At 32.1% G+C, this 21884-nt stretch overlaps 1 protein-coding gene across 1 annotated transcript in view; it reads left to right on the top strand.

Annotated features, from left to right (window-relative positions):
• The window catches only part of LOC140438043 (uncharacterized), a 320775-nt gene that overhangs the window by 97837 nt on the left and 201054 nt on the right, over positions 1–21884 (top strand). The window contains exon 3 of the mRNA XM_072527757.1: positions 14783–14817. Coding sequence (XP_072383858.1) covers positions 14783–14817 — 35 coding nt within the window. The remainder of the gene's footprint in view (positions 1–14782; positions 14818–21884) is intronic.

Here is a 21884-nt window from a genome sequence, read left to right as displayed (position 1 = left end):
AGCCAATCTTGTGGTAAAGTGATCATTTCATACATGCTATTAAAAAGGTAAGTTAATTTTTTGATTCGTCACCGGTTCTTTGAGCTTTTTTTTTATATATATATAGATGGCAGGCTGCTAACCTAACCCTACAACCCTCCTCCTTTATCCTGGCTTGGGACCGGCAACATCACCCACCATGCTACTCGATCCACCTAGTGGGCAATGTAGTCGGAGTTGAATGGAAACTGAATACTTGCGAATAAAACTATCAAGCTACGGAAAAGTGGAAGAAGTACAAAAACAAGTGAACATGGCAAACAGAGCAGCAGGATGTCTCAATAACACAATCTGGAGAAACAAATACATCACAACGGAAACGAAAACCAGGATATATAAATCAACAATAAGACAGATAATGACGTACACAGCGGAAACAAGAGCAGATACGGCGAAAACACAAAGACTACTGGAAACAACAGAAATGAAAGTCTTACGAAAAATAACAAACCAAACTCTAAGAGACAGAGTAAGAAGTGAGAAAATACGAGCGAGATGTGGTATAGAGGAAATAAACGCGTGGACCAAACGAAGAAAAGTGGAATGGAATCAACACATCGAAAGAATGACAGAAAATAGAATAGTACGAATAGCAAGAGACAAATCGCCAAATGGAAGAAGATCATTGGGACGACCGCGGAAAAGATGGTCAGACAATGTCAATTGAGGCTAAAAACCGAAGTAAAACAGGCATTAAGCCTATGTTATTAGATCCTCTGCAGGTGCTTTGTTGCCTTTTTTTTTCTTCGAGGATAACTGGCTTAACTTCTATGATTAACTAAGTACAGTCAGTTATTGATCTATATAACAATAAAACTCTAAAAACCTTTAATTTCAATACTTAAACAAAATTTACAGCTGTTTAGGCAGAGTGCCCTTCTCAACTGATCTATTTTTGGTATGTGTTTACACTTTATAGTCGGAATAGGTTAAGGAGGGGAGAACTGTTTGTCTCAAGTTGGTCATTCAGAATTATGTTTGTGTTTTTAAATTTGTTAATTTTCATAAATTGTAATAAAGATAGCTTAGGGCCTTTATTTTGGATATGAAGAATTTGAGTTTCGTCATTAAAAGAATGATTGTGATCTAGAAAGTGCGTATGTAGAATCTGTTTTTCTATTATTGATAGCGTCTCTTATATTATGCTATACGTTTGTTAAAAATTCATCAGTTTGACCGATTTAAGTTTTTGGGCAGTCGCCACATTTAAGTTTGTACACACCACTGTGTAATTGTTTTTTATTTTGACTCTTGTTGTTTTTAATATATTTGCCTAGGTTGTTATTGGTTCTAAAAGCTGGTGTTATTACTTTTTTATGTGTTTGGCTATTTTTGTTGATATTTTGCCTGTATATGTTATCAAGCAGAAGGTACTGGTGTTTTCTTGTTATATAAATTTCCGTCAAGCAACGGTCGAATCCATCATTATTGATCTCTGTCTATGTGTGGCTATCTTCTATTTTTTTATCGTCATATAGATTTTTCAAATATTGTTTATATATTTTTTTTTTGTTGTTCAGCTTCTACTTGTATTGCGTTGTTTTTATTTATCAGTTCAGATAAATATATAGGTTTCCATAGTGTAGCCACGTCTTTGATCGTCATGTGTAATTCTCTATTTTTATGTTTCATTTGTAAATCTTCTACCTCTTTACAATTGTATAAAATTAACAATTGCCTCGGTACCGATTATAAGTAGTTGGTTTATTTATATTTCTTTCATTGTTACTAACCTACATTCACAAACATTTAATTCCAAATGAGAAAAGCTTTATTCTTCCGCGAGGCTCGCAACTTCATTTAAATAAGAATAAGATTCCCACATCAAAGAAAAGCTGTCGATGTTTTGTCAATAGTATTAAAAAGCGAAGATCTTTAGATAGAAGAATAGCGAGCAAGTGTCCTTGAATCCCCGAATAAAGAGAGAAAGAAATTCTGGCAATATCGCTCCCAATTGGCACCTGAGGCGAACTCCTTAGAGCGCTTTTATTTCGTGCCGTACAGAGCCGGCTACGTAACGGTATTAAACTACCGACTGGTACTTTAAAATTACATTTACAAGCCTGCCCTAAGAATTAAGAAAGATATTTCATTAGATTAGATACCCGAAATGCTTTAGAACAAAATTTTAACTAGAAATCCGAATGAAAACACTACATGCATTGTGTTTGTAAATACCTGATAACAGTATAAAATATTGACATTTTGAAAAGATTGTAATAGCCAACAAGATAAGAAGAATCCGAAATATTATATCAGAGAAAATACACAAAAAAACAGCAAAAGAGAAAAGCTGAGAAGAATTTGGAAATGAAATAAACGAAAAATATACAACAGAAAAAATGATATTTTTAGCCTACTACATGTATATATATTATATGAGGGTATAAAAGCAAATTGTGCCAAGTAACATACATCTGTCAAAATTGTCAGGAGACATGAAAAACTATTACAGAGGACTCCTGCGATGGAGTTCTCTGCTTTTGAGTTTGCTGTTTGATTTACTTGTATTCTAATATAATGTTTTATTAGAAGAATACAAAATAAAAAATATTTGAACTGTAGTTTCAGTATAAAATTGGTTTTATTTATGGATAGGGCGAGATTTGCAACAAAATTTAGCAACCTTGGATTGGAAATTCCCAAAAAATTCGGAACAACGTGTTTTTTTAAACTTCGTTTAATAAATTATTTTAAACATTATACTCTCATTACTTAAAACGTATTTATTTGTTCATAATTACATAATTATTGTTATAAAATTAAAAATAATATAGACTCATACAAATAAACTTATTTAAAAACAACAAATTTCAGACCCAGTTGTTTCTTCTGGAGATAATTCTTCACATAACTCATTTATCAATAGTTGTGGATTACTCGTCATTATTTAGAAAAAAATTTATGGCATCTTTATAAAACTTCAAATCGGAATTTTCTTGCCAATCAGTTCCATAATGCGTTTTTAATAGTTTGGCAACACTTTCGGCCTTCTTTTCTGACTTACTCCGCCAGTTTCAAATTTGTTAGATTTAATCGAACGAATGTGTTTTCCCTTTTTACAAATTCCCTTTTAATTACCAATGGAAGTATTATATTATACTTCACCCTGAACTTCAATTTTATTATCATTTCGCTTCAAAATCCTAAAGCGTTCGCACTGTTGAAATTGAAAGTGCCAAGCTCCTGGTGGATTAATAGATTCTGATACTGATTAGTTTTCTGACGTCATAAAACGGTGTCCTACAATTGGGAATATTAGTTCAATTAAGCGAATATTATCAGGCGCCTTTTTATGGAGAAAACTTGCAAGCATACCGTACATTGTAATATTTTTATTCTAAGCTAGACAGCCATTTGCACAAATAAAAATTTTTTTAACATCCTTGAAAAATTTGTGTTTTAATAATCTATGGATCAACGCTAAATTTATAATACTTAAATTTTTTAGCAACTCGAAATCGGTCCATGGATAAGCTAAAATTATGTCAGAGTTAAGTTTCATATTAAGTAAGATTTACAATTAAAAAATTGTAAAAATTATATTGGGAAGAGAAGTGAGTTCTCAGATCAGGTTACTTCGGAAGAGCTAAGTTTTTTTGACAATCCATTGAAAAAACTTCCCTCTCGCTGCTGTTGGATTTAAAAATTTCGTAAAAGGCCTTTGCTTTAAGTTTATGTAATTTCTATAAAACATTAAGTTCCTTTTTTGGCTCCTAATCTTTTGCCTTCCTTATCTCTTTTTTATATATCAAAGAGAGCATGCGTCTGTGTTTGGCGTTTCAAAACCTATATTATAGTGCTCTGCAAAAAATGAACAAATAATGTTTCTTAACCATAAGAGAGCTATCCACTGATGTAATGTAAAGTTTAAAGAGCTTTCTTACATTAGATCTTATTATAAGATAACATGATAGATAAGTTTTTTTCTTTACTTGACTCCTGCAGTAATGAGATTGCAGACATTTCAAACTCTTAATAAAATTACTCATACCTATTTTTTTTATTCATTCTTTTCTAAAAAGCGGTCGCCCCCTCGTTTTTCTGATGGAATTATTTCCTCAAAAAAAAATCGCTTTACCACATCCAATCCATTCGTTTTTTTTGGTAATCTATAATTTATTAATTGCTGTTTTTGAGAAATTAAGCCGTTTACTTCCTTCTTTGCTCGGCTTCTTCTCTGCAGTGTCTTAGCCTCACATTAATACGAAAGCATCTTATTTAAGTTTTGATGGAACTTCATAAAATATTTTATGAACAAATTTCAGATCTCTTATAGTTAATAAATTGCACTTTAAGAACTTATTTGTACGAACACATCTTGGTTTTTTAGGAAAACCATTAGACGACTATCTAAAAAAACATTATTAGTTTGAATTATTCGAACATTAGCTCGTTCTCTGGGCTTACCTATTTTTCATATCTTTACGATTATTTTCCGGCTACATTCTGAGTCATTTTTTCTATAGAGATATCAATATTCTCATTATCCTTTAAAAAAATAACATCCAAACAACACTAAGAATATTTTATGGTTGGAAGCTGCCACATGCCACTTCGCGGGAACGGATAAATCACGTGTTAGTCCAAACGTTTCGCCATTGGTTAGCAAATATTTTTTTTTGGACAAGGCAAACGAATGATAATACAAACATTTTTGCCTTAACTCACTTTTAGGTGAAGTCTGTCTATTTAAAAGTCATTCTCTATTTTTATAAGAAACGTTACATTTCTGTGAATATCAACAATGAAATTGGAAAACCATGTCTATATTGGCCTTGTCTTAGTCAGAAAGAAAACCCTATGCTTCCATAGTATCAAAAGTCTTTTAATGGACTACGAAAGTCATACAGAGTGGGATGCTGAATAGTTAAAAGTTAGTAATACTCACTGCCCAGCACTTTTGACGATAACCACATTTTCTGTCATTGTTTACGCAATGCATTCGAAAACGCACTAAAATCACAGCACTCTAAATCCAACAGAAGCAGCAGACACTGATTCGCAAAATTCTGATGACACACAATATCTTGTAGATGTATATCTTGATTTACAATATATTGTAGATTCTACCCTCTTCTACAGAATCTCTTGACATGAGATTCAATTACTTGTCAGAGTTTTAGAAAAACAAGACATTGAAATAGAGGTGGTTGTCAATACAATGTAGTTTAATATAAACATTCTCTTAGTAACTCTTAGAAAGAGTCTGAGAGTAATTCTATATTTTTCACAAAAATTAATGTTTGTATAGATAACAATCAAAAAGAAATTCAAGAAAAGCACTATTTTTTTTTATTTCACGAATTCTTTAAACCATTTCAGGATTTTAAATCAAAAGGTCAAAAACAAAAAAATGTTTTCATCAAATCAGAATTATCCGATGTTGACGATCATCATTGCGAAGGCTTCTCGATGGTTTACCAAATGGAAAGATTTTCCTCCGATTGCGATTTGAGTTCATTCACGAAAATTGTTTAACCAAGAAGCCGGGTTTCTTCCTACACTTCTACGGCCTTCTATTTTGCCTTTAAAAATGAGTTATAGTATTCTATATCGATTTGTACTGATTACATGCATGATTACATGTCCCAGATAAGATATTTTTAGGTGTTTAACAGTCTTCTTCAGATATCTTCTGTCCAAGATATCTTTAGCATTTGTCTATGAATATACATTTCCAATGCTTTAATTCTGTTTATGTTTGATACGTAGAGTGTTCACACTTCTGCTCCATACAAAAGTAATGACTAAATATAGCACTAAACCATTCTTTGTTATAGTTCTAAACTAAGATGATTATTGCAAAGAAATGTCTATTTTGATATGAGTAATTTTAGTCATGGTTATTCCGCGATACATTTATATGTCTGGATCGAGTTGGTCCATTTTGACAGTTCCCAAATATGTATTTTTGTCAACTTTTGTAACTTGGACTCCATTTAATTGACGCTCCGCATCTGGATGTGGGTTACGACTAAAAACTAAAAATTTGATTTTGTTTGAGTTTATTTTAATGGCCATTTCCTCTCCTAGTTTGTGAATACTGTCAAGCAGAATTTGGAGACCTTCAATATTTTCTGACAGAACGTTTTCTTTACTACAATGCGTTGTGTTTTTTTTTTCAATGTATTAAATGTCTCAATACGGAGAATTTTTTTTTTTGATAAAAGGAAGTCATATTGCGGAATACTGGAGTAAAATACCCAAGTAAATATTACTCTAATAAAATTAATCAGTACGGACCTGCACGCAACCTTTCTTGATGGCATTCTTTGCTATGTTGTTGGCTCTTTCGGGTATACAGAATAAGAATAAAGTAGAAAAAGTGTTTACAGATCCATTCCGAAGGATTACATTTGACATCGTCGTTGGCGAAAATGACGCCTATATGAATGCGGGTGGTGATCTCACGCCATTCACTCAAAGTAGATCAAAATAGTGTAGGAATATCTACTGTACATCTAAGAATTAAGATGGTTAAAATTCAATATAAAATTTTAAAGAAATATAATACAAGTCATTTTTTTAATAAAAAAAACCACCGTCTACAAGTTTAAAAAAAGAGACCGATCATTATTCCTGGATATTGGAGTAATATTTTAAACATTATAGTAACTATAAAGTTGCTAAGTTTCATTAATTAAAATACAAAATCTTTACTTCAATAAAACCTAAAGAATTTTAAAATTTAGACAAAAAAACCGAAAATTAACTACAAAATGTACCAAATTACTATCAAGAAATTTTCAACAAACTTAACTTCTTTTCAACAGCTCCAGACTATTTTTGACCTATCCGATAGTTCGGAAAATTAAATACCAAGAACGGATTTTGTATAAGGAAATTTTAAAGTCAATATTAGAAGTCGTGGGAAGTTAGTTCATGTAACAAAAAGAACGAAAGTTTACGGCAGATGCTGCGATGTTTTTGAATTCTTGTTGAAAAATACTTCCAAAAATAAGTATCGATTATATTAAACGTTCATCGGAGAAATTACTTAAATTTAGATATTATATACGGAATTTGGTGTTGTTTTTTAGTTATCAACAATTTAGTGTGAATAAATGTTCACCATTAAAAGAGTAAGGATTTGATATAAAATTATGTTTTGTCCTTTAAAACTTTTAAAAAATATTCAAAATCGCGCATTCTAAAAGTTGTTAAATTAATTCGTTGTCCCGAAAACTGCAAAATAAGGCAAAAGTATTATTTGTTTGTAATTATTGTAAAAACCAACCTACATATTTGTTTTTACGTTCAAACTTGCGGCCTTTGGTTCTTAACAAAACCTTTAAACTTTCAGATTGATCTATTAGTTACTTTTTTTTAACTTTTTTGTTTAATAACATTAGTCAGAAAATAATAAACACGTGCTAATTATATGGGTATCACTTGAAAAAGAAAGAGTTGTACCATTAATATCTACCCTAAAAGAGAAAAACAATGAGCGAGTTATTCGTTTTATCTATTACACTGTATATCACTGTATAATTGTTCGAAATTTTTATTTCTATGTTTTTTCACCCTCAATTCTCTTCAATTCACAGTTTAGATTACCAATTTGTAGTTAAGTAAATCGGATGGTGGTAATTGCAATTCGGATCCTTCGTGTTTTTTTTTGTAGGAGTTTTCCATCCCTTGGTTGATATATTCCAGTTGCAGTATAGGTACCTAAAACTCACCCTTTATACTCTCTCGTCAGTAACATAATGTATATCCAATGCATTCAGTGATCCTGCAACACTTTTCGGTAGTTTTCGGGAACATAAGTAGACATTTCTCACAGTTTTGTTACAGCAATTTTTAAAGGCAAAGGAAAGGACTAAGGTAAATTCTTATTATACCCAGAAATAATTCATTTCTTATAAGTGGTGTTGCAGGTTGTAAATAAAGTAAATCATTATATAAAAATAACTGTGTTCTACCAAGTAGTTTTTAAAGAATTTTAGTATGTCCTTATTCGCTTATTTTGCCCCCTTATTCTCGTTCATTGACCATTACTTGCAGGATCAAATTCTTTTGATGAATAATAGTAGTTATTGTTAAAAAAGAATTCATATTTTTTGTCGTCTTTCGTTATTCTTTAATCTATAAAATTAGCATCTAGGAAGTTTAAAATAATTTTCTTTGTCGTACTACCCCTCTCAATATAAAACTCACAGCGTCGTATTGCGACACATACGGAAAGAGCATTAAAGTCTCATCACGTTTGTGGGGTGCATTTCCTGCAGCATGACGAAAAGGGGCCCCCTTTCTTCCATTTTGTATGAATTTTGTCAGCAGGAGGCAGCAGGAAAATATCATTGCACGCCAGTTTCAATTCTACATGAAGGATTCACTTTTTCAATTTGCCTTCCGTGCATCATGCAATGCCTCGCAAATAGAAAGTGCACGTGTCTAGGATTTTTTACATATTTTACTTTTATCGTTGCCCGGGCTGTAATGAAATTTGGAGGTGGTTCGTAAATGTTTTATCTGCTAATTTATTTAAGTAGGTAGGTACATGTTTTTGAGTAAAATGTATTGAAAATATAATTTTTCGCCCTACAGTACTTTTTTTTTAATACATATAAAGTCAAACTGATAGTCAAAAATCAGTAGCGACTCTCACGCGAAAACTAGCAAATAATTTAAAAAATTTGAAATTAAACATAAAAATTAAAAATGGATAGCAGTTTAGAAACTAACACTCCCAAAAGGGAGTCAGAAATTGGCGAATTGGCCTTTATTAAAAGCATATCTATGTCCAAAGAAATTACTACACCTTAATGGAACACACAATAGATGATTCTATTGATGTATTATAAACCCATTTCTATCAATAATATACCTCTGCTATCAATCAGATAGGCAAAACAAAAATTTTGAAAAAAACTTCTGTTCAATGGGAAATGCAGAGTGTAATAAAATTATTAAACAATATAAAAACTCTTCCTCTTCTTCTTCCTTTTTATAAGCAATTCTGCTTGTTCATTGGCGGATTAATACCTCCATGGAAGGTTGTCACTCCATCTTTTGCGGGGTCGTCCGACACTTTTTCTGCCGATTGGTGATTTATCTTTTGCTATTTTGACAACACGGATTTCCATCTATTGTAATTAGTTCTATGCCTATAAGCACTGTATGGGAGAATGTTTGAAAAAAATCTGGATGCAACAATTATAAGACAGTCCCGTTCGTATACAGAAACAAACATATATTATCATCTAGAATTGATATTGCCAGCCAATTCGAAAAAAACACCAGTAACAAAATGTACTCCACAAATTATTTTGATATAGAAACACAAAGAGAAGAACAAGTAATAGATTTCAACGATATAGAGTTTAATCCTATAAACATAGCGTTTACAATAGCTGAACTAAATTACCCCTATGTACCGCTAAAAGTCTGTACTAGAAAAAATTTGTAAGTATAATCCAAACTTTGTAAAAACCGTATGTCTAAACGAAAGGAGGTTAAATTGAAGCAGTAACTGTAATACTCAGAAAATAATTAATATCTAAAGTCTTATTGAACAAAATAAATGATAAAGAATAAAGAATGGTCATTCACTAGTAGACAAATGCGTTACTCAGCAATTTAGATTTTGGAGATTGTTTAAAAGAAACTATCCATTTTAATTTTAATTAGTTTGCTAATGAGTTGTATATTTTTATTTTTTGATATGTAGATGAATGTATTCAATTACAGACCAACAAACAGCATGTAGGAATCTTCTCTTTTCCATGTTCAATAATTTTACATGATTTAATTTTTGAATAGGTTTTAAGTCTACATCATAGACCAAACATCATAATAACCTTCATTGTGATAAGATTAAATTTTCTGACCTTTCATGTACGACAGGCAGTAGTGTCTGTCATAAATTGTTTTAAAAGAAGACCGAAGATAATATCATTTTCTTTTTTGTCAATTGTTTTAGTTAATAACATGTCTCAATATGACTTCGTTTCTTAATATAAAAAAGAGTAATCATTAAAAGAGACTATTTGTCGGCAGTACATTGTGCAACTAGTTCTTCCTATTTTGTCATGTAATACTATACTCAGTATTGTGATATTAATTTTTGGTTTATATGTTTTGCAAAAAAAAACATTTCTTGTACCGAATATGATATTATTTCCTAAAAAAATTATGGAACTCTAAAAATATTTGTAAAACGACTATTTATAGCTCTTATATTACCAAATAAACAACAGCATATTGCGTTGTTTGTTTATAAAACGACCAAACGTTAGAAATAACAACTCGTCGAGGAGATCTACTCCACAAGTGTTTTTCAATAAGATAAAGTTGCCAACGGGTCATCCATCATAACTCCACGACAGATAAACATCTGTTGTCCTCTTTGTAAACGATCCAGTTTTCTTTTTCGTTCTATTATTTTTCGATTATAACATAATTGATTTTTAGATACGATCTAAATGCTCACCGAAACTTTTACAACAAATAAAGACAGAATCACTTTATATTTTTTTGTTAGAAAATTCTGAATGATGAAAATTAAACTTTAAAATAACATTCTAGAGATATAATGACCTTACTGTATCTTTATACGTCTTTTTTAATGTGTTTATTCTTTCCTGCAAAGGTAAAATAGTATATGTGAAAATAAACGATTTTTGCATTTGCCGCCGAAACTGGGTTATTTTTCTGCCCTTTTTTATGCAATTTTATTTTCTTATTGTTGGACGTATCTTGGAATATTCTAACATGACTTATTTGTAAATATTTGTACAATCATTATCTATTATAGTTGGACAAACAAAATGAATTTCTACTTTAACTGATCTCAAAGATGACAATGATTGATAATGATTTCCTGATACAATTTTAACAATACATGAAATTTATTCGCTTCTGCTATAGATATATCAAAATAAAAATCCAAAATACACTATTTTGGATAAAAACTGCGTCTTTAACTTGAAGAATTAATAATGGTTTTTCTTTACTCTCATCTCTTCCTATTACCTCATCTCTTTCATCTTCCAGGTTTTCTTCTTCTTCCTCTATACGAAATATCTGATTAAAGTATTCCACACATCGATTGATTTTTTGTTGTTGTTTGGCTTCCTCACCCTGTTGGTGATGTTTTTCGAGTACCGTTCTGCAACTTTTGCATCTTTTAGATATTGTATATTCCACATCCTTTTAAATATTTTATTTTCTTCGCTAATTTTTAAAATTCTATTCTTCAATGTTGAAATTACTAGGCAATGATCTGAGTCCGTGTTCTTATCTTGAATCTATTAAGACGCAATCAGAACAACTTTCTCTTCCATCAGGGAGGTGCAGGTTACTTTATGTATATCTATATATTACACAAAAATCAGGGGATAATAATAATTATAAACATAACTGCAATACTGAAGCTATAAACTAAATAACACTTATTAGCTGCACAAAAATACAAGAAACAACATTAATGCTAAGATACGAAGCTTAAAAGGAGAGTATCGGATACACAGCAGCGACATGAAAAAAGACCTATATGGAGCAGAAAGAAAAGCTTGGACAATACTTAAAAGTAGAAAATACGAAATAATGAATATAAAAATCCAAGCAAAGTAGAAACCGAACAATATATATCTAAATAAAAAAACTTTACAATGTTGTACAGAAGCTGAAGAAAAATAAAGTGATGATGGTAAAAAGTACAAAGTAACGTGCAAGATCAATAATGCCATATACTATGGAAAAGAGATTCGATGCAACAGAACCAAGAGTATATGAAGAATGTCAGAAATGAGAGCTTTGCTATTTCATTCATCTGGCATTTGTGTTACTTAAATAATTATTTTATTAACTAAACTATGCAGTAATTATATTCATGTTTTACTTAAAAAAATAGCATATGTTATCATTTTATTATAACAAAGAAAAAAATATAATATTTTAACGAGTTTATCGTCTACACAATTCACTGCTGTACGTTAATCTCTTGTTTAAATTATTACAAGTCTTCCGTAATTAAAATAGCGTACATAGTGTTCCTAATTACGCCTGGAACGGAAAGCCACTGATAGCATACAACCTCGAGCTTCATCAGTTTATTGTTCTACTATTACGCGAAATACCATCGCGATAATCGTATTTTCTTCATGTCAAGTCGTCTCTTAATAACAGAACTTAATATCGTAGAACGAACCCGGACATCCTGTGAACATCCCCGACTAATGCCTATGCGTTTCGCAACGAGAGGGATGATGCACTGGATGCACTTTATGAGAGTGACACGCCGTCGACATGTAGACATGACGTGAATGTAATTACGGAGCCCTTATGGAAGACCGACTCAGGATCGGCTTCCTTTGACGAAGCAACAAAAAGATTTTCTTTTTATTTCGTCGGTGCACGTTTTGTTTCTCTTTTGCTTAGAGCACAAGTATATCTAAGATGTTGTTCAATGTTGTCGTTCAAATCATAAGTTTTTTTTTGGGGCTGTGCTCAAGAGTGTCTACGTATCAAAAAGTACCTATTCAATTTGGAAAATTCTTATTTTTAAAATATTAAACTAAACCAATTGTTCTGTTTCGAAGCTATTGTCTTGTGGGATCTTCATAAAATTTACTATTTTTATTAATCAGATAAAATTAAATTATGTATATTGATAATGGTCAATTAAATTCATAATAAATATAGTATATAACACAGAAATGCCAGAAAAGGATAGTTTCAGAACCATATTGGAGTTTATGGTTAGTTTGATGTACATAGTAGTTATGATCTCAATTGTATGCAGTACTCGTTAATTTATTTCTTTGGTTTCTTTCATATAGGCTAAAAATATCTTTGATTAACTTATTTATTTTAATAGATTTTCGTATAACACCGGTCCTGTATTGTAACTAGAAATATTTGCAAGGGTCGTAGCATCGCAGTTTACTTGTAGATTTCGCGTGGTTTTGTAAAAAGTGTGCAATTTTATGCATCACATTTTTATCCGTGGACTACATATTACTTGGCACTGGAAAATTTTCTAGAGGCACATATCTGACATGTGAAATATTAAACCCCTTAAGAGATGTACTTTCTTTATTCCTATTTCCTGTAACCCATTTTGCCCCGTGTAACTAGATTTAAAATGTTTTTAAATCTGAACATGCACTTACAGGGTGACAATTTAAAAAATTTCCTTTAGTCTTGTACATTGCATAAGGAATTAGAAGGAAAAGTAAATTTTTGGGTAGCTTAGGTAAATATTTTTTGCCCATCAGCTAAAAATACTTGTTTGAAGCTTCTTTTAGTTGAAATAGTTTGATAACGTCTGGGCATCGTTGTAACTTATGAATAAGAGGAAAAAAATATGATCTGAAACGAATTATGTTAATAATTTTTCAAAATATTTTTCATTGTGCTCTAATGCTTTAAGCAATAATAAAATCTGTTTTCGAATCCCCGTCCAACATTTTAACAAACTTCACATAAAATTTGACGGCATACTACTACAATTCGTCTTTTGAATTTAATAATACCGTCCAGTTGTGTTTTATTTGCAACAAATTTGAGATATCCCCAAAAAAATTAGTCTAGCCGATTTAACTCAGGTGATCTCGTATGCCCTTAAATTGCTCACATTCTTCCAATCCTGTTGTTTTAAAATCTTTCATCTAACACTGTCGGAGAATCCTGCTGGAAATATAAAAGATAAATAAAAACCGAACAATCGCAATTATTGAAAAAACCGGACCACACATTACCTTTTGTGGATGGTACATATGATTTTTTTAAATAATTTGCGGGTGTTTGTCACTTCAATATTAAAAATTTCTCATATAAAATTCTTAACCGAGTCCTAATGTTATTACCTGTGTTACATATTGACTACAGAAGAATAATGGAGATTGGTCTGAGAACAGAAATTTATAATTTGTGTTGTTCGATCGAAGATTGCACGAGAAGTAGTTTAAACCATACTCCAATAAGACAATAGTTTCATAATGTTGTCATAGAGCTAATTTCTTTAAAGTTAGCAACGTTAATTTTTTAGTTATTTTCTCCCATGATATGCTCATTTAGTCCCTTTGAGCCCTCCTGTTTAAAACAAGCCCTCATCCAGAACGGTTACAGCAAAAATCACATCAATAAGAGCATCCACAGACATAAATCTCCCACTCTTAACCTGCCTTTCTGATTTTTCATATTATGTAAGGGAATGAATAAAAACGGTGAAAACTTTTTAAAGTGTCCTCACTCTGTATAAATATGCTATTTAAATATGACATATTCCTTATTATTAATTTTTAAGTATGTAACACATTTTTCAAAAGAGTTGTTTTCAATTTTCCCTGCATCGATCTTACTTGCACATTCTAAAACGGGTATAAAAGGCTTTGTTGATCTGTTTTAGCCATTTCTGCAAACACATTTATGTTAAATTATTTTTTATTCTGAAAAATGATTTTCGCATTTGTATAAATCTATATAATTATCAATACATGGAATACTTCTAAAAAAAATGTGTTGTAATAACTAGCTTTTGGTGCTTTAATCAGTGCATGCAGTTTTGTGAAAATGAATCCCTTTATGGATTTTATGAACTTTTTCATCAGTTATTTTATTGTTTGCAGTTCTTTATTGATTCCAGAGTATACACAAAACCCTACTTGTTATATTGATTTGTGGAAGCCGGCTTTTTATACGTGTTTTTTGTAATTCTAGTAAACAGTAAATAGAAACACTTTTAAAAAATTGTTTTTGAATTTGTGTCGTTAATATATTTTTTTTATTGCAGGTACGAACTACTTCCATGCCAGAGTTTCCGTGTTGGTATGTTTAATATAAATTATCTTGATATTACGAAGTATTTAACCATGAACTTTAATTTATACATGAAATACAAACACTTTTAATTAAAATATTGTTTAAAAAATACTTTAAAATATTAATTAGTACAAAAATTATAAATTTTTATCCTTATCATACATACATCGTAATAATACTATAAAGCACTATTTACTTTCCAAGTAAATAGTGCTAAAGTTAAGACATTAGTCTAGACATTACCCTACTTTTTTGATGTACTCCTTACCCAAATTAACCAGCATCCAAGTTTCATCAATATCCCAAAGCTTTTTCATTATGTATACTAGTTTACTTTTTATCACGGAGATCTACAAACAAAATATGTAGCTCTGCATCATATACCAAGCAAATGTCTATTACTTGACGCATAAGAAATATGTGACCGTATACCAGTATCGCTGGAACCATTATCGCTAAAGAGAAATAAATCCCCAGGCATTGATTAAATGCCAGGTGAAATACTACAGTTATTAGGTGACACATATCATCGATTCTATCTGTGTCGCTGTTTGAAATTTAGGAAAATGGCCATCTGATTGGTGTACCTCAATTTATATCCCGCTTCACAAAAAAGTAACTACTACCTGATTTGAAAACTGCCGCACACTGTCACTAATAACACATGCTAGTAAAATATCGTTGAATGTCATCAAAAACAGATTAAAAACCTACATTAGTCTACATTAACAAATACCTCAGGAACAAGCGAGGTTTGTAAAGGGAAAATGTACACGGGAACAAATCCTGAACCCAAGACAACTCATTGAAAAGTCTAGAGAATTTCAAGTACCTATGATTGTAATATGCTTCTTTGACTACCAAAACCTGGTGAAAAATCTGTACCAGTCCAATATAGCAACAGTATGACTAGATCAGAAGTTCTCAAACCAATTCAAGACCAAGAGAGGTGTTAGACAAGGATACGTGTTATCACATGTCTTATTTAACATTATATATTGTGAACATGTCATGAGGATGGCCTTAGATCGATGAGCCGGTGGAGTAACAGTGGCTGGTAGGAAAATCTCCAATTCAAGATTTGCTGATGACACTACACTTATAGCAGCAAATAATCAAGACATGTTTAATCTCCTGCGAAGAGTTGAGTACGAAAGCAATAAAGTTGGCCTAAAAATCAATAAAGCTAAGACAAAAATAATGGTGGTAGACATATTCCACATTATTTAACTGACTAACATGTTACAGGAATACCAGATAGTGGACAGTTTTGTCTATCTCGGTCCTAGTATAACTAAGGATGCCAACTGTGAAGCAGAAGTTCGGAGACGTATTGGTATGGCAAAAAATGCGATGAGTTACAGAACTAAAGTTTGGAATGACAGATCTATCTCTCAAAATATCAAGATGAGACTGGTGAATGCCCTTGTATTCTCAATATTTCTATACGGGGCAGAGACTTGGACTCTTCGCGAAAGCAAGCGCCAAAAAATTGATGCCTTTGAGATGTGGTACTGAAGAAGAATGCTGCTTATACCTTGGACAGCTCATAGGACAAACATTTTCATTCTAAATCAACTCGAGATTAAAAAAGGCTGTCCACAATATGTCTGCAACGTATTCGGCAATTTTTTGGTCACGTGGTTCGCAGAAGTGACGATAGTTTGGTGAGATTAATTTTTTCTGAAAACATTCTGGGGAGAAAATCAAGAGGACGATCACCAACTAAATGGTCCGACCAAATTAAGAATTCAGCTGGAAACTCATTCTTCGAAGATCTCAGAGCAGCTGAAGATAGAGAGCAATGGAGAAAAATTGTTAGGAATATTGGAAGAAATCACGATCCTCAGAAATTAAGCAAAAACCTTATAATATCTTCCGTATATACAAACAAACTTCTTGTTAATATACTAGTGAAAACATATGTCTCTCTAATCTGTGAGTAGTTTACTCACGTTAATTGATTGCCTTTCTAATGTATTGAAAACATTTCACTCTCAATTCCTCGGGCATTTCTTCATTGTTTCAGATATCGCATTATTCAAAAAGATCTGCTACCTTTGATATTGTCCAGGAACGTTTCCCGTACATAATGCAAGCCCAATCAGCAAGTCTACTGTTAAAATTAGATCCTCTTGGTATTTGAAATAGTCAGTCTTCGAAAAAATCAGTCACCACCTTTTCCTTTCGACAAATTATTTCTCTTTTGTCTTTATAGGAATTAGTCCTTGTTAAAATCAGTGAGTCGCCTCCTTTACCAGGCTGTAAAACTTCTTATTCATTATGTTTGTTTAGGTTTTTTTTATTTCCTTAATGTGCTGTCTCAATAAGTTTTCTTTTATATCGGAGGAGCCTATTTGATACTCCCATTGCGTTCGTGTACGTATCACTGTTTTATCTTGTATCTGTGTGCAGCATTGCTTATCGTTAACGTTTTTGAATTAATCATTAGACCATTCTAAAATACTTTCTTTTATTTACTCCTATTACCTCGAAGTTACTTCGATCTTTATGTATTATGTAATGTATATTTCGTATTTTTCAGTACAGTGCTTTTCAGATAAAACTATCCACCTTAAATAACTTGAACTTCTAATTTTTAGGAATAGCTCAAAAACAAGTCAATTAATATTTGAAGGGGGAGAATGCACCCCCTCACCCCTTGTATCACCCCTTTATCCCTTTTTTTATTTTATATTTGGTTTCTACTTTTTGAACTGATTTAAAAAATGTATAATATATTCGGCTTGAAGTGATTAGTTTATGTGATAGAAAATTTTTCTTTGTTAACACTTGCAAGAAATAATCGAAATTGTGAGTTTATACTACAAAAATAATAATTGTGCAAGACCTGCTGCTAGAATTTTTAATGAAGCACACCACAATAGACATCTAACTATGTCTATGACATGTAATTATGTATATATAAATATGTGATTGAACTGATGCAGAAGTTTAGAGCAACAGGGCCAGTTTGCAATAAAAAACATAACCGGCGGAGGCAGGTAAATAACGAATCAATCCAAGTAGCCGTCTTAGGGCAAGTTAACTTAGAGGCTGAGCAATCACAATCACTGTTAACAATATTCAGAGCAATCGGTGTTTCACCTTCTACAGCCTTCCGAATCTTCCATAAATTTAAGCCCCATCCATTTAAAATTAAATTGGTACAAGATTAATAATCCATAATTGTTGGTGGTTTTATTTCAACATGATGAAGCTTCTCCACACTTTGGTCTACCTGCGACAATTTTTAAACGTAACTTTCCCCGCTCCTTAGATAGGTAGAAGAGGACAGATAATGGATTGGCCACCTAGGTCACCGGATTTAACACCCCTATACTTCTGCCTATGGGGGTATTTAAAAACAAAAATTTATGCTACTCGACCAGAATCTCTGGATGATTGACGACAAAGAATAGAGGATAAAAAATGTCGACAATTAAATGCAGACGTTGTCAGCAATATCAGAGAAGAATTTTAAAATATATTGTACTAATGAATGAAAGTGAATGGAAGTAATTTTGAACAATTATTATAAACATTTTTTGTAGTAAATTGTTTATTCTAAATGTTTGTAATAAAATTGTTAAAAAAATATTTTTTTTCAATCCAGTTTTCTTGATTACCTATGTATTTATTTTTTTCATAAACATCACTTTAAGCATCATGTGTTATACAGTTTTGAAATTAGTACAGAGGGGTGAATCCAAATATCAAATAAAAAAAGTAAAAGTAATTTAAAAAAATTAAGGAATGATATGGTTCAAATAGTAATTGACGTATTTTTCCGCTTTTCCTAAAAAGAAAAGAAGTTCAAAAGATATTTAAGGTAGACAGTTTTATCTAAAAAGCACTGTATATTTCTTTTATGCTTTCATATGTTCGCAATTTTCTATAATTATTCCTCTGTTGTCTTCTATTTTACGTTTATATGCCGCTAAAACTTATGTTGTCACTCACAACGTTTTGAAAATGCTCCACTTATGCTTTTGACACATATTAAGACTGATTCAAGTCTAAAATTCACAAGGAAACTTAGGCATATCGGCTATGTGCTAGACGACGGAATACAATTAAAAAGAAATTTATCCTGAAAGTTGCTTCAACCAAGCAAGCAACAATTTGGAATGAAGTATGCTCAAGAAGAGCGGAGACATCGAACTTTGTAATTGCCCCGAAAACACACTTTACTCCTTAAAGTTTGTAATTTCCGGACCAACTATTTACGTAAGTTTTAGCCCGACCGACGGCAGTTAACCATCTCAATTACAAAGTTTTTGCTTAAAAACTTTTGCGGTATTAGTTACTAAGAAAGACCAACACGACAAATTAGGTTTCAAATAAACGAGCCTGTCTGCATTTAACATTAGTATTCATTTTATTAATCTCTTAATGATCCAGACGATTTTTGGGTAAAAAAAATTCTTATCAAAAAGGGTAATTTTTAATCCATAATGGATTTCAGTATAATGCAACTATAGACGGGTAATGCACGCTCATTAGATTTCTTCCTCTAAAAAAATTAATACAAGAGATAAAGCACGACCTATATGTAGCGAAAGTAAGAGTTTGTGATCTTCTTCTTTTATATTTCATTATTTAATCATTTTTTGCCTGTTCTGGTATCAAACTTCATCCTATCTTTTTAAAGAGTGTCACATAGGTCTTCTTTCTATGATGTGTAATTTCTTATTTGTTTAGTCAGTTTATTTTTATCTATTCCGTCTATATGTTATTTCCATTTTGTTATGAATTCTATTATTTCCGGCATTCCACATGCCGGAAAAATCTAATTTCGATAGCTTGAATTCTGGAGTTACTTCTTTGCATCATTACCCACCTTTTTTATTCCAATATACCTAGTAGAAGAGTTAAGGTATTACCAAGGGAATAACACTTTAATATTGTCATAAGTATATGAATATACAGCAGTTCATCAAGTTTTAACACAAGAATTAAATTATTATTTCCTTGATAGGTTTGACTAATTCAAAGACTAATAATGTTTTGTTTTTAATTTTTTTATATTTTTTTTTAAACTCTTTTTTTTTTATTTAAAACATTTATTCCACATCAATATACTAATTTGCGTCCCACTTCTTTAAACTATCTGAGAAATACGTTTTTTCGAGGTCTGCAAAGTAAGCTGTCGTGACGACGATGACCTTCTTATACGACTTAATTTTCTGCCCGGCGAGTGCCTTTTTCAAGTTTGAAAACAAAAATAAGGCGCAATGGGTCAAATCTGAAGAATACGGTGAATGGGCAAAAGTTTGAAGCCCTATTCGACCAATTTCGCGATGGCGACGGTAAAGGTATGAGCCGGTACGATGTCATGATGGAAGAGCACTTTTTTTTGCCAAATAAGGTCTATTTTCTCTAATTCGACGTTGAATCGGCCTAATAATTCGGCGTAGTAGGGCCCTGTGACCTATTTGCCCTTCTCCAAATAGTCGATGTAGATTATCTATTGTAAATCCCACAAAATGATGGTCACCACCTTTCCGGCTGATAGGACAATCTTCACTTCTTCGAAGCACGTTCCCTGGTACCATCCACTGTTTCGACTGTTTCAGGGTCTCTGGTGTCCAGTGAATCCATGTTTCGTCGACGTTTACGAAACGACGTAGAAACTTCTTCGGATTACGCTGAAATACAATCAAACACTGTTGTCCGGTGTGAAAAAAGGCGGCACCCATCGCGGGGATAGCTTTCTCATGCCCAAAATTTTATACAGCATATGACATACGCGGTCTTTTGAGATTCCTACTGTCTCAGCTATCTCGCGCACCTCTAGTCGGCGGACTGTCAATACGAGATCGTGGATTTTTGTCAGGTTATCCTCCGTGGTAGCTATTTTCGGAGCACCGAGGCGTGACTCATCAAAAACTACGTGTGACCAGATTAAAACTTATTATACCAATTTTTGACGATTGCCTGCGAAGAAGAAGGGGAACAATTTCCCTTCCAAAAACAAGAATTGAATCAGTGACCGATATAGCTCTTTTTGAATTTTTCTAAAATCCACGAACAGGCCCGCTGTCACACGCGCTCAAAATAAAACTACGAGTCCGATTCGACTAAAATTTTGACAGTAGCCGTCGACAATAATGTTCTACACGATAGTAGATTTCTCTTGAGATAGTGATTCTATCGGGCGGTGAGGCTTAGTACTTATCGGACTGCCTACGTACAGTGAGTTTCATAGAAATAGTTAACGAAAGCTGATATGCCTTTCCGAATGTCAAATATTTTTAAAATTCCACAAAAAAGTGTATCTTATTCTATAATCCATAGTCAAGCCCTAACAATACTTTATAATGGCGTTGAAATCGGGATAAAATACATGACTACAATAATTTTTTCGTTCATTTGAAGTAGATTGTCGAAACATAAAAACTGATTTAAAAATCCCCCTTTTAATAACATTAGGAAAATCTCTTCGATTTTATTCCATTCGTATCGTTCTGGATTTTTATTTCCCTCTCGTATTTAATTTTCGTCCCGAAAATCCCGCCAATATTTCCAATATAAGATAAGAGTCTCAAAATCCGTTAAATAATTCACGTTTTTGTCGCACGACCGAATTTTCGAGAGAAAATCCCATTAAAAATTATTATTTGAGCATGCAGCGGGTGCACCGATTAAAAATAATCGCTCCAAAGCTTCAGCTGCCATTTTTCTCTGACGATTACGAGCTGAAAATTGGGAAAACACATAAAAAAAGTGGAAAAACCAGACGTTTATTTAACGAATTACCGACGGCTTGTTTTGGTGTCCGGTCGCGTGTAGTTTTGTGCATTTTTATTCTATTTCTGTTTTTAGCTTAAAGCCACTTATCTTTGCAATGCTCGTTTAAACGACTAACTGACTGCGAGGCTCACTCTTGGGTGTTTCTTCCTGCTTACTAAAGTTGCTTCTTAAACAAAAAATCTTAGCCTCTTCATAATTATTTTTTTTTGTTGATAGATAAAATAATTCAACTAGTGTAAGATGAGAGGTTTTTAACAATGTTCTTAAGTAGTTCGAAGGTTTTTTTCAATTTTTTTTAGACTTTATAATGACACCCT

The sequence above is a fragment of the Diabrotica undecimpunctata genome, chromosome 4 (assembly GCF_040954645.1).
Source record: "Diabrotica undecimpunctata isolate CICGRU chromosome 4, icDiaUnde3, whole genome shotgun sequence".
In the NCBI taxonomy this organism is placed as follows: domain Eukaryota; kingdom Metazoa; phylum Arthropoda; class Insecta; order Coleoptera; family Chrysomelidae; genus Diabrotica; species Diabrotica undecimpunctata.
The sequence above is the reverse complement of the archived record's forward strand: the minus strand, read 5'-3'. Positions and strand labels throughout refer to the sequence as shown.